This window comes from Culex pipiens, chromosome 2, assembly GCF_016801865.2.
Source record: "Culex pipiens pallens isolate TS chromosome 2, TS_CPP_V2, whole genome shotgun sequence".
Lineage (NCBI taxonomy): Eukaryota > Metazoa > Arthropoda > Insecta > Diptera > Culicidae > Culex > Culex pipiens.
The window spans coordinates 19,769,727-19,784,265 of NC_068938.1; the positions used below are offsets into that span (position 1 = coordinate 19,769,727).

At 37.1% G+C, this 14,539-nt stretch overlaps 1 protein-coding gene across 5 annotated transcripts in view; it reads left to right on the top strand.

The window, feature by feature from the left end:
* LOC120432460 (uncharacterized) overlaps positions 1–14,539 on the top strand; it is a 219,040-nt gene that overhangs the window by 88,593 nt on the left and 115,908 nt on the right. Inside the window, exon 1 of one of the 5 annotated variants that reach the window (XM_039597682.2) lies at positions 11,695–11,889. The exons of the other annotated variants lie outside the window; for them this stretch is intronic. Within the exon in view, the coding sequence (XP_039453616.1) occupies positions 11,866–11,889 (24 nt within the window). The 5' untranslated portion in view covers positions 11,695–11,865. Of the gene's footprint in view, positions 1–11,694; positions 11,890–14,539 lie in introns of those variants that run through there. 5 annotated transcript variants of the gene reach the window in all.

Below are 14,539 nucleotides of genomic sequence, written 5' to 3' on the forward strand. Positions count from 1 at the left end.
CAAATCGGTAGAAATATGATGTCATTTTTGAACTTTTTGAACAGAATTAACGAAGTTACTTTGAGCAGAGTCAGAGCACAGAAAAGCGTGATCCACAAGTCGGCATCGAAAGGATGTAGAAATAGCTCAACGATGGTCATCGGTCTTCCGGCTGGAACGAGAAACGCATCATCGGATGGGAACGCTACATTGATGTAAAAATCAATGTACATATCGCTTAGCGTAGGCTCGGTGAAAATATCGTAAGTTGCGTTCAACGTAAAGGCCATTTGCGAAACGCAATCGTGCAATCCTTGGCTTAATCCCGGACAGTCCAGCGTTACATGGCGGGGAGTTCCGTTTAAATGTTTTGCAATTTCAAACACCAAATTGACCTCGTACCCGTAGCAGTACTTTGGTGGATCACAGGCATTGGCAAAACTTTTCTTAGCCGTATTGAACCGAATCTCGTGACCGTGTAATTCGCGTACTCTACCGATAAAGGCTTCTTTGAGTGGGAAATGTTGCTGTAATTTTGCAAATTTTCGGCAGGTTGGGCCATTGTACATGAGTTCTCCAGAATCGGACAGAAGGTAAATTACATTCCACTGTTTAATCATGGATTGCAACCTTAAGAGTCGGCTTCCATACCAATCCCACTCAATGTTACGTAGCAAAAACATGATTCTGGTTTCACTACGAAGTGCACTTAGTAGATATCCGTATTTTCCAAGAGTTGGTTCGCCCCCCAGCACCGTTTCCATACAAATGATAACAAACGACGGATAGCGTATCGAAGGGTCACTCGAGCTCCAGTCAAAGTTGGTGTCGATGACAGTTCGTGTAATGGGTTCATTTTGCAGCAAATCGTACACTTTCCGTAGAATCTCGTTATGATATCCGTTGGCGAAGTAGTAAATCCAGATGTGAAAAATCCCAGACTGTTCCGCGGCCAACTGTTTCACCAGAGAGACGGTGTAGCTGATGGATAGTTGATTGCTTGGTGATGATTGAGTTACGCAGTAGAACGTAACAAGTATTTGTAGTAGACGACTGAACAGGACCATTGTTGGACTTGTATTGACTCATGGCGTTCGCTGAATAAAATAATGCACTTTCAGCTCACTATCAATGTTTTAATCGTATTGGTTGTCAAGGTCTATCGCGATAGGGGTTATCTTGTGGAAATTTTACATTTATTTGTTTTGATTTCTTTTTAAAAGTATGAATTTAAAATTTTTCTATGCAAATATTTTTTTTACTAAATTTTTACCAAACAAACTACAACGCTGACGATACTTCCAATTCCAGTACGTTTTCATCCAAATCGGAAGCTTCAGTCACATCTACCAGTCCAATGCTCAGAACTCCTCTGGTCATAATTTTGGCTAGCTCATTTCTTCATACGCCCAGAATGCCGGCCTCAAAATGTGTCCCCTGAACGTGCTCAACCGTTGGTTTTATGACGTTTCAAGCTCTTGACCCTCGAGCGGTTTTTTAAGTCCAAGCTATTGACCCGTTGTAGAATCCAGGCAGCAAACTGATCGGACAATCGGCATTAATTGCATCAAGACGGTTGGTAGGTAGAGTTGATCAGGTGAAACTGAGATGCAATGAATTCTCCATGAACTGTAAGACTTCAGTAGCTATTACATCAGGCCTGTCTATCGTCCGGCCCGCGACGCCTTTTTAAAATAGTTCTATGACCGGCCCTTTATATAATATTTAATAAATAAACTGATTGTCGAAAAAATAAAAAAAACTAGAGATTAAATGTTCACATACATTTTGTTTAATCTTTATTTGCTTTGCAATAAAATGTTGCTAATTCAAAGACTTATTCAAATGTATTTTTTTAGAACAACTTTGTAATGATAAAGATTTGTTTAAAAAAACTCACAAAAAGCAAATTAGTCATACTGAAATTAATGATCACCGCAGAAAATTTTAAAAGAAAATTGAAATATTAAAAAGTGTCTCAAAATGAGTCAAAAATAAATTTTATCCTAAACAATTACAATACAATTTTTCACAAAACAAAACAATAATAAATCAAAAAAACACATTTTTGAAAGTTATCTTTAATATTTTTTCTAAGAATCAGGATAAACTAATCTTATTTGCAACACTAGTTTATTTATTTATATAATTTAAAAAAATCTTATACAAATAATTTAATGAAAAAAAGTTAACTTTTTCAATTTTTAGCACACATTAGTTCGGACCCGCCACTGCTTCAGAAAATCATATCTGGCCCGCAAGGCCAAAGGGTTGGGTACCCCTGGTTTAAGGCTAGTTGAAGGCTTCCTAAACATTGTGTAAAACAGGAAAATGTTACAGGAAGTCCAATAATCGACAAATCAACATTATTGTTCGTACGTACTGGAGTGTGTTGTGCAAAGTGCGTGGAACAGTTGCTGGAATCAACTCAATTTTCTTAAGTGTTTTATCTTTCAATTTATCGATTTGGTTGCAAGTTATTTAATCAGATGAATAGTATCAAATTCTATGTGAAAGTGTCGATATTTATCTTGTCAAATTTTTGTGACACTTTCAACATTTTCTAGAACAAATCTGTGATTAACAATTAATTTAAATCCATAACCTAAATCTAATCTAATCTAAATAGGCTATATGCCTCTATATTGGGCATTGTTCCTATATTGGGTCTACCAAACTTAATTTAAAGAAATTGTGCATTCCACTAAATCTGACAGGAAGCTGCTGCTTGCTATCATTATTTTCATTTTGGTGGGCTAGAATTATTCACTTTTTTCTATCAAACTAGAAATAATGAAATAAATTGCCAAATTGCTAGTTGCCCATTAGGTCCAAACATTTTACCACTTTTGCTTACCACTTTTTGACATTCAGCGTCACGGCTTTCATTGCTCGGCACACGGATGAGGGCCTTTAAACCGATCAGAAGATGGATCAAAAATAGGTACATTGATGGTCGGATCCTAGGAGCATCAATAGACCCAAAATAGGGACAAAACATGTTTCATTTTTCGGGCTTATACAGCGACATTGCCTATAGCAGCCTTTGCGAATACATTAAATCAAAAGTGTGCTCTGCTAAGTAGGCCCAAAATAGGGGCAAACATCCTATTTTCGACTATTTTTTGTTGTGTATGATTAGAGTTGTTAATGCGATTTTAGTAAACCGCGGTAAATTTTCGTGAAATAATTCGATCTGTCAAATATCCACCAAAGCATCTACCACATTGATCACACAAAAAACTGTGGAAGAAAAGTACCCATCGCGGCTTACCGCGATCAATTTTTGACAGTTCGACGCCAACGGATTATTTCAAGAAAATCTACCGCGGTTAGCCAAAATTACATTGACAATAATATTCGATTTTTCAGAAGCGACTCGTGCCTGAATGAAGTACCTGTTCAATGTTAAAAAATATTTTTAAAGCTTTTTTCTTTCCAATGGCTTTTATTTTTTTTACGTTACGTTTACGTTTTATTATTTTTATACTATTATAATTTTCTGTTTATGCAAATAATTAATTAAAATTACTATTAAGACTTTTTTTATCTCGTTAAAATGTATTTTTAAGACTTAATCATTAGCGTGGGAATGTGGAAAAATAGAGCAATCGCTCTGCCATCCTTATCGAAACTCAAGGGAAGTTATTTAATATTATACTGAATTTCAAAACTATTTATCAGGATGTTAGAAAAAATACAACATCCTTAACAAAAGAAAACTGTATGTTGGGCTTTTTTAAGCTCAACTAATATTGAGCTAACTCGGTTTAAAAATTAAATTGACATTTTGCTCTATACTTTTTAGAATCAGGTCGTATCGCTTTTAAACCTTTGTCTAATTTTTAGAGAATTGAATTGAAGGGCTTTTGATGTTAAAAACAAAACTATATTCATGAATCCGATATTTGTTTTTAGCATCAGTGAATAAAAAGTTTTCAGAGCAAATTCATGCTACAATATATGATAATAATATATTCAACTAGAGTGAACCGGGACTACAATCTGAACACAGTCGTTTTTGGAGCATTTAATGGCATCAAACCGAAAAATAAAATAACGATCATGGTTGAATCTACTGTCATAATTCTTCTCATGTGTCCCGATTCTGGAAAAAGCACAGTACTTTTTTTTTTTAATTCAATCTATCAATCACACTATGTATCTTAACTTAACATTACATCACTTTCCAGTAGCGCAAGAATCCACTAGTAACCAAAAAGATCGAAGAGGTTCAACGCGCGCAGTTGAACATTCCAGTTTTGAAACAAGCCATCACCAGTCTGCGCAAAACAGCCTGATGCCTAAAAGTGCGCCAAATATAGAGCAATATCTGTGGTGCTCTCGTGCTCTCTCATTTATTCATGCTCTCAACGTGCTGTCAACCGCTGGCTTGTTTACCTTTTGCATGCAGCTCCCTGGAGAGCTGAGCGAGCTAAGTCGGCTGGGGCCTGGGGGTGGCATTTCGCTCTCTCCCAAAAATGCTGTCAGTTCACGCTCTCAGATTGAACCTGATTTACCAACACATCGATACTGCCGCTGCGTATGAATAGGAAGCTCTTTACATGTGTTGATTTTTTTCTGTATGGAGATTTTTTCCCCGACGTTCAAAGGGTCGGTGTTGAACGCGACGAGCATTTGCGCGTGGCCCGCTAGGCTGGCTCGCTTTAGTATTGGTGGGTTGTAAAGAGAGGTAAAGAGTAAAGGGTGGCGGGCCAAAGCTTTTTCGGTGCATGCAGCGCTGCTGAACATAGGGCGTTGATTTTGTTAACGTATATTCAAACAAAAATTGTAATGAACAATTATTGTATGTTGCTGGTTTTAAAAGCACCTTGGTACTTAAATAAAAAAAAATATCCGCTTGAAATCGGCTACCTGTTCAATGAACAGGTTGAACAGGTGGACGAGTCGCCTCTGCATGTTTTCATTAAATTTTAATTTCACAATCAATGTTAACTGGCAGCCCTGTGAGCAAGATGTTAGCATTTTCAGTGACGGGTATCTATTTTTGACAGTTGATTTTTTGTTTATGTCGCGGCATCTGATGTTTATGTTCTATTGCTTGTTTACGCTTCAATCACTCCAGTCGCAAATAAATTGCTCTTCAGTTTCAAGCTACAAAACCCTGTTTTTTGCTGTACCTGCTGTGGTGGCAATAGGTTATGGGCCCAGACGACAGGAAGTTGTAGAGGAAGAGGATTTTGTGCGAAAGTTGCTGAAGGCTGGCCAAGGAAGTTGTTGGAGTTCGACGAGGCAAGTTGCTGGAAGTTAACGAAGGGAGTTGCCGGAAGGATGGAAGGTGGAAAGTTTGGGTTCAAGAGGTTGAGCTACGACAACTATGAAACCTGGAAGCGTCGTGCGAGGCAGTTCTTGACGCGAGAAGGACTCTGGAGTTACGTTGTCGGTGATGCAAAGGCAGAGGTGAAAAAATCTCCCGAGTGGGCGGTCAAAGACGATCTGGCACTGCAAACCATCGGGTACCTGGTTGACGATGCGCTGCAGAGAGAGATAGAGGATGCTGTTACGGCGAAGGAAGCTTGGGAGATGCTGCGGAAGTATTTTGTGAAGGATTCTTCAGTGGGCAAGGTGGCACTTATCAAGCGGCTTTCGAAGATGGAGCTCGCCGAAGGAGGTGACGTTCGAGAATTTTTGTTGGCAATGGAGGAGCTTTTCGAAAAAATGGGCAACGTTGGCGTTCGCATGGACGAGGACCTCAAGGCTTGTTTCATCTTGGCAAATCTGCCAGAGTCCTACGACAGCACTGTGGCGTCGATACACGGGCGGATGGACGTTCTTTCGATGAATTTCGTGAAGACAAAGCTGATGGAGGAGTACGATCGCCGCAAGGACAAGCGATCGCAAGACACGGAACGAGAAAAGGCAATGGTAGTGCGAAGTGTCCCAAAGAACGTGCAGGCCCCTGGATCGAGCCGGCAGTGCTACGTTTGTGGTAGCTCTGATCATCTTATGCGAGGTTGTGAACTGCTGAAGAAAGCACGAGCAGAGGATGAACGATCGAAAACTGGCGGGAAGCAGACCAAGGCTTTGTCAGCAGTTGTCAAGGTGCACGATAGGTCAAGCGACGAGGTGTGTTTTGCAGCAATTCAGGAGGAGTCATCGCAAGATTGGTACTTGGATTCGGGAGCTACAGTTCACATGACTGGACGTAAGGATAAGCTGGAAGAAGTAAAACGAACGGCAGCGAAGAATGTGAAGTTTGCGGACGACAAGGTGTTACAGTCGAGAGCAAAAGGAGATGTGAAGTTGTTTGCACGGGATGGTAACGGTTGTTCAACCAGTGTTAAGCTAGGTGACGTATCGTATGTTCCAGGGCTTTCAACTAATCTGGTCTCAGTAAGTGTTATCACACAAAAGGGGTTTGACGTTGTGTTTAAAAGGGACCGATGCTATGTTATGAAGAGTGACAGAGTATTGTTGGTTGCGCAGAAGGTAGGAGAGCTTTACAAGTTTAATTGTTAGAGTACATCGTTATGGAAGAGGATAGTTAATGCTAAGCTCTTGAGGAGGAGTGTTAACTGGCAGCCCTGTGAGCAAGATGTTAGCATTTTCAGTGACGGGTATCTATTTTTGACAGTTGATTTTTTGTTTATGTCGCGGCATCTGATGTTTATGTTCATTGCTTGTTTACGCTTCAATCACTCCAGTCGCAAATAAATTGCTCTTCAGTTTCAAGCTACAAAACCCTGTTTTTTGCTGTACCTGCTGTGGTGGCAATAATCAAAACTATTTTGGTTTCCAGATTTCTCTTATTTCGGGTGCCAGAATTACCCTTGTCAGCGCCACCACCGCACCCGGCTAGGGTTGCTCTGGTGCCGAGTTACACTCTCCTTTTTGGTTGACTGGTGGCTGGCTCAGTGCCCATTCCAATACCATATTTTGCCAGTCGTTGCTGAACCCAAACCCAAACTCGCAAACTCGTCGCGTGTTGCTTCATCGAGTTGGACTGCCGAGCCTCACGATATTTTGTGTGGTTTTCCATTCAGGAACAGTACAGATTCGTTAGTTTGACATTTTGAAAGGATTTTAGAACAATTTTGTGCTAATTACTGGCGTTTAGTACAGTTTAGTACAATTTTAGTACAACTTGTACCAAACTTTTTTTTTAATCCAGCTTGTTTTCCGGATAATCAAATCCCCACTGTATTTCCACTATTTTCCTCTGTAAGTTGATCGCGAAAACAAGACCAACAGTGCGCCCGGATCCGCCAAGGAACTCGCTGCCGTGCTGTTCAGCTGCGGTGCGCTTCATCGAGTCGACGAACGGCTCGACGATCGGCAGAGCTTGGCCGTGCCCGAACCGTACCGGAGTTCATCACGAGCCGCCGTTGATTACAGAGCAGTCCGACGGTGCCGCGGCGCGAGTTTTCTCTCAATTTGCGAATCTTCTGTTGACGAAGAGTTCACCAAAACAAAACACACGCTAATAACCGGGATCGAGTCGTTGAGTTGTCGGAGGAGGAAGCCGGGGCGCTTCGGTAACTCTCATTGTGAAAGTGGAGGTTCACGGTTCAAGTCCAGGTGCGATCGCGGCGTTTCGTGTGACATATGAGAGAGAGAAAAACGCGTTCGCGTGTGTCAGTGAGTGTGATGAAGGGGATGACGTGGAAAATGAGTGTTGAGTTGGGATAGTGTGTCTGTCAAATCGATCAAATTGATGGGATTTCATCAGAGGCGACCTTTGTACCCCGAAGAGTGAAATTCTTGCGACGTGATCGCGCGGGGGAGTTTAAAAATAAAGCTATTTGTTCTAATTAATCGGGCAATGAGAATTCGCTCGTGAAGCGCATGGGGGAGATGATGATGTTATCATCACTTACTGTCAGTGTTGTTGTGGTTGGTTTGCTGATTGGGAGATTAGATTTGCGGCAAAGTTGTTTCGGAAGATGGCAAGTGCTGGTGATGACCGGCACCCTCCCCCCCGTACTAATAATGTGAGGCTGTGTGTTTATGTTAGTACAGAGTGTACTAGTAGTGAAGAGCACAGCGTGGTTCCATTTGCTGTTGGTGCGACGTGAATTTGGTTTTGGCGCAGTGTGTTTATTTTAATCTGCAGATGGATCTGATAAGAGCGATACGAGTGGGGGTAGTGAGTCTGTGTAATTATGTGAATGGTTGCCCCTGCGGCAATGTTTGCCCGTGAAATGGCAAAATTGAAGCCGCTGAAGTGGAAATGTCTAGTTTTTCGTGAATTTGTGTGTATTTTAGCAACATTCTAGAACACTTTGTTTATCTGATCTAATGGCGTCCCACAAAACACAAAAACTTTGAATTCATTTACACTTTCTTATATTCTTTAAGTTAGGAATATATTTATTCTTTAATGATTTCATAATTTTTTCTCGCTATTTCATCTTTATTCTATTTTGTAATGGTTTCAATATTATATTTTATTTAAATTCAAATTGTTTCATTGGTTTACACTTTACTTGTTTTATTTTATTTATCTATTCCAAACATTGATTTGATTTTGTTGTTATTGAGCAGTTCTCTACGGAATCGGTCTTTTTTCTTTAATTTTAATTTTTGTATTTTTTAATCCGGCTGAAACTTTTTTGGTGCCTTCGGTATGTTCAAAGAAGCCATTTTGCATCATTAGTTTGTCCATATAATTTTCCATACAAATTTGGCAGCTGTTCATACAAAAATGATATGTGAAAATTCAAAAATCTGTATCTTTTGAAGGAATTTTTTGATCGAGTTGGTGTCTTCGACAAAGTTGTAGGTATGAATATGGACTACACTGAAAAAAAAAATGGTACACGGTAAAAAAAATTTTGGTGATTTTTTATTTAACTTTTTGTCACTAAAACTTGATTTGCAAAAAAACACTATTTTTATTTATTTTTTTTTATATGTTTTAGAGGACATAAAATGCCAACTTTTCAGAAATTTCCAGAATGGGCAAAAAATCTTTGACCGAGTTATGATTTTTTGAATCAATACTGATTTTTTCAAATTTTTTCGAAAAAAATATTTTCAAAAATTTAAATTCAAGACTAACATTTCAAATGGGCGTAATATTGAATGTTTGGCCCGTTTAAAATGTAAGTCTTGATTTTAAATTTTTGAAAATATTTTTTTCGAAAAGATCGGAAAATTTCACGAATGTTTCATGTTTTATCATTGTAAATCGGACCTATAGTTGCTGAGATATCGACATTAGAAAATGTTGGGTTGTTTGGGTGAGACTTAGAAAACATCAATTTTCCTGTTTTTTAGCCTTTGTATAGCAATATCTCAGCAACTATGGGTCGCATCGACAAAGTTCAATAAAGCAAAATATAGAGAATTTTCTCAGCTTTTCAAAAATATTTTTTTCAAAGGTGGGCAAACATGGGCACTAATTTAAAAAAATGAAAAACTGCGACTATTTTCAAAAAAGTTACCTAAAAATGGCTATAACTTGAAAACGGTGCACTTTATCAAAAATTCACTAAAGTACTTTTTGATTGCAAATTCGATTTTACATCGAAACATGAAGTTGAAATTTTTTTGCGACCGATATTTCGATTTTTTGAAAAAATTTGTATTGATTCAAAAAACCATAACTCGGTCAAAGATTTTTTGCCCATTCTGTAAATTTCTGAAAAGTTGGCATTTTATGTCCTCTAAAACATATCAAAAAATAAAAAAAATTAAAAATAGTGTTTTTTTTGGAAATCAAGTTTTAGTGACAAAAAGTTAAATAAAAAATCACCTAAATTTTTTTTACCGTGTATCATTTTTTTTCAGTGTAGTTCATATCCATACCTACAACTTTGTCGAAGACACCAACTCGATCAAAAAATTCCTTCAAAAGATACAGATTTTTGAATTTTCACATATCATTTTTGTATGGACAGCTGCCAAATTTGTATGGAAAATTATATGGACAAACTAATGATGCAAATTGGCTTCTTTGGGCATACCGAAGGCACCAAAAAAGTTTCTGCCGGATTAAAAAATACAAAAAAAAATCGAATGACCGAAAACTCAGAGAATTGCTCTATTTCGTTTTGTTGTTGTTATGATTTATAATTATATTTTTATTTTTTTGGTTCTTAACATTTGTTGTTATCCACACAGAAAAATAACCATGGTAATATTTCATCTATCAGAAAAAATGTGTAATTTTACTTAGAAAATGTGGAATTTTACCACATTTCTTATGTAATGTCATTATTTCAGTCTAAAATGTGGTAAAATTATTACCATTAATTTTTACTTATTTTTTTTTCTTTTTGGTTTTATATTTTTGCTGCTGTTTTTTATTGCTGCTTCTTTTTAACGAGAGGTTTCATTCAACATTAATCTTTTTAAAGAGTTTTGTTTGTTTTTGTCAAAAAGTAGTGTGATACAAGAAAATGCGTTCAAAAATCAGCAAACTAGATATTGTAAACCGGGGTGACATTGACAGGTTTGAAATTTATTTTCGGAATATCTTCCAACTGATCAGATTTTGCTCAAGATTATTGTTTTGAAAAAATAGAACATTTTTTGAAAAAAGTTTTTTTCAATAGAGTTTAAAAAAATAGTTACGTTAAAAATTCTATGTTCGAATTTCGGGGTGAATTTGATGCTCATAATTTTTCTTGTTATAAGAAGATTTAAGGTGTGCTAACTTTATTTTTATGTCAAATGTTTTCAAAAAAAAAACCGATGTTTATATTTAGTCAATTAAGTTAATAAGCTTTTAATAAAATTTATAAAAAAAAGTATGTAAAATAGTTAAAAAGTCAGAGTTTTGTCAGAAAATCGTCTAAAACTAGTTTGGTTTATAAAATTACTGATTAATATTGCAACTGAATTCGAAGCACGAATGAAAAATTTTAACATTTAGATGAAATTAGTTGAACTGAAAATGCCTATAAATTTGGAGATTTAAAAAAAAATCTATTTCAAAAACATATTATTTACAAACTTATTTTATCTTCTCCTAGTGGAAAATTAATCAAAGTATCTAAAAATGCATTCCGTTTTCCGTTCATTGTTCATTGAGAAAATCATGACACTTTGAGATGGTTAAATTAATGCTATTCATCAACATTTTATTAATTATAGTTAACTAACTTTTTGTACTCTTCAAAATTTTATGAAAATTTCTTATTGAGGTACTTTGAACACTTCTCTACCACGGTCAATGTGATTCCATACCATTCCGTACGAATTAAATTTGTACTCTTCATTTTGGGAAAAAAAAAATCTGAAACCTATCAAAGTCACCTCGTTTTACGGTACCTACTTACTTACACAGAAAAAAAGTCGAATTTTACCTCTTTATGGGTAATTTTACCAAAAAAATGTGAACCTGATGTTCCTGATGCAATATTACACATTTTTTGTGACACAAAATCTGTTATGAATAATACCATAATTTTTTTGTGTATCTTGTCACTCTCGAACGGCGAAATGGCCTACTTTTCTCTACCAAAAATAACATAATCGAGGAGTAATAATTTTCGATACAAGGGCTCTAAAGTTATACTTTTCAGCACTGAAATGGATGCTGCAAAGTTGAACTTTTCTGCACTTATACGAAAAGTAATACTTTTGATATACACATGCTTAAAAGCTGTTAAATTTGTGAAAAACATGAACTAAGGTGTGCCTTGAAATATGCAACAAGAAATTTTCTACAGAAAAACGGAGACATAATATATTTTTTAAAGTAGTGAAGCAATAATTTCTTAAAACAGTGTTGTTAGTAATATGAACAAAGAAGAATAATATTGTTGCCAGAAAAAAACGATCAAATAAAAGAATACTATCAACATGAAAATAGATACGGAAAACATCATGGTTGGAGTCATCGTTTCGTGTACGATCCTTAGAATGCTTTTCTAATGGACTATTCTGCTTCGACCTTCCTCAACCAACCATCCCACCATGGAGTACATCCGCTGTGAGCATGTAAGTCTTAACCTTAAAACAGTTTCCAATGTGTCATTTTCCCCCAAGTGTCGAACCATACGAGGATTGTTTTTATTTTTATTGACTCTACTCATTGGCGTGATAACAGTTCAATCAACCTCATAGTACCTCATCCTTCTCCTCCTCCTTCTTTCCCGCAATCTACGTTGAACTACTTAAAGGTAGTGTGTGTGTTTGCTGTTTTCCTTCATTACAAACCCAGCACGGTACTCTCTCGGTATCACGTTTCGTTTCATATATTTTTATCTCAATGGCAGCAGCGCCAGCAGTTTCCTCCTCCTCAGTAATAACTTCACCTCGATTTATGTCCAGCTGATCGCGCGCGCGCGTTCTAGTTTCGCCTCTGTGTTGAAGATATTCATCAAGACAGTCTGCCCGCTTGGTGGCGCAACGGAAGCTATGAAATGACGATCCATCATCGTCCGGGGGTCGTCCCGTAGCTGGCTGGGGGACTTTATTACCTTCAATTGCGAGTAGATAGCGATAGTATACGAATGATGACCCAGCGGGGAGGAGGGGGGAAGCAGATTAATGTTTGTTCGCTAAAATTGTTTCGACTGGTGAGCAATAAAAATTAATTGGTTGACCAGGCGTAAATTACTGAAGCCTAGGCTTGATGAGTTCATAATCGCCAACCAGACTAATTGATAAACGGGTTGAGAACTACTTGAAACCCACTTTTTTAAAAACTTGTAAAAACCTCCCCCATTCCAAACGGGGAATTGGGAGGGGAGGTGGGGACATCGGCCGGGAACTTTTGCTTTCCATGTGGCCGAACTTGGCAGCCATTTGAAAAGTGAATAAAGATAGCGCAAAACGATAAGTACTCGCGCGTACAGTCAGCACGGTATGCTTTCCGTCTGTCCCTGTGGCTTGTAAGTAGAAAGTGTCTGACACGCGAATATCGCTCTCGATGGACCCCATTCGCCGGGCCGGGAAATGTCTGGCTGCTAGGGATGTGCAGAGCAGCACGATATGAGGCATTTTGGAATATTTTAAATTCTTCTAAAGAAGATTAGTCTCCGCAAGTGTAAAAATCTCTTACTTTTTTTTGTTCTAATATCTAAAATATAATCTAAAAATTATGGCGTTTTTGTTATAGTGAAGAGACCGCACCATTTTTTTTTGCTTAAATATACAAAAAATGTGTCAATAAATCAGCAGATCTCGGGAAAACTGGCTCATTACAGGAAGAATCGTTCTAATACTGAGATGAATTCATTTTTGACAACACTAAAAATTGGTTTGAAAATCTCAGATTCGAGCCTTGATTACAAAGTTGATCACCCCGCCTTTAGACGGGCTTCGATCTAAAAAATCGCCAAAAAATAATTTTCCAACCGATTTTTGATCTTTAAAAAGCATTGGAAAGAAGAACTCTTAAAATTTTAGAAAATTTTAGGGTTGGAATTTTATCTTGTTTTATGTGACATTGCCAATGTTTTTTAAAATATAATTTTTTAGGGGTCAACTTTGGCTGTGTGTTTTACTAACATTTCTTATATTTTCAGTAAAAAGAAGTATGCAATTATTAGTCCCAGACTATGCCTCTACGCATTTTTTGGAATTTAAATGATGATGGTGCCATTCTATAGCAAAAAAAATGTGAAAAACATGCAACAAATTGAAAAAAGTTGCGTGAAAAAATTAGATAGGCAAAATGTAATTATATTAGGTGGTAAAATATGCAAAATACTACTAAAAACAAACATTAACTAAACATGATAAATTAAAATACTAAAAATAAAACAAGAAAAACATAAAACAAGAGAAGTAAAGTTTTTTGTAGAACAAACGTTGCTCAAATGACCTCCTGAACACAGAAAAAATAAATATATTCGAAAAAAATTGGGCAGTAGAGTGTTAACTAATGACAAATGCAGAGTTTTGGAAATACTTAAAACTACAAATTAATTCAAATACAATCATTGGATGCAATAAATATAGTAAATTTCAATCGATTTAGCGAGAGCAGGAAAAAACGGTATAAAACTTTCCTTTTTGGGATATTTTTGTTGTAGGACAAACATGAAATCATTCATCGGTCAAAATTTATTTTGTAAAAGTGGAAAAAGTTAAAAATATGATTCAATCAATGCATTTTAAATTTTATATTATTGGTACGTTCGTTTGAGGGCTAGTTCCGCACTGAGTGCCGCACTCAGAGCTGTCAAAGTGTTTGTTTGAAGAAACTAGCGCTGGTGCCGCACGAGTTTTGCCGCCATCTTGGAACTGAAAGTGCGAGTGCCGCACTCGATTTTTTTCTAGTTTCGTGCGAGTTTCTCGCACACCAACAAACGATGTTTGTAAACATCGAAATCAGCTGTTCGTTCAAAACATGATACGAGAAGCGGATTTTGTTGTTGTTTTCGATTTTTTCGCGTGTACATGGTGGACAAATTAGAAAATAACTGTATTTGGGTAAATTTTACATTAGTTCTTAAAAGTTCTGATTCGTTTTAAGACTTCCATCATTATTTTCAGGTGGCTGAGCTCTCTGTACGAAGCGGAAACCATCCCATAGAACCAACTTCTGCCGATGTACAAGAAGGAGTACAAGCGAGTACGTCTCGAGGAAGGATTCTATCCGGACGGACGACAACCGATCGACTTTAAATAAATCGGATCG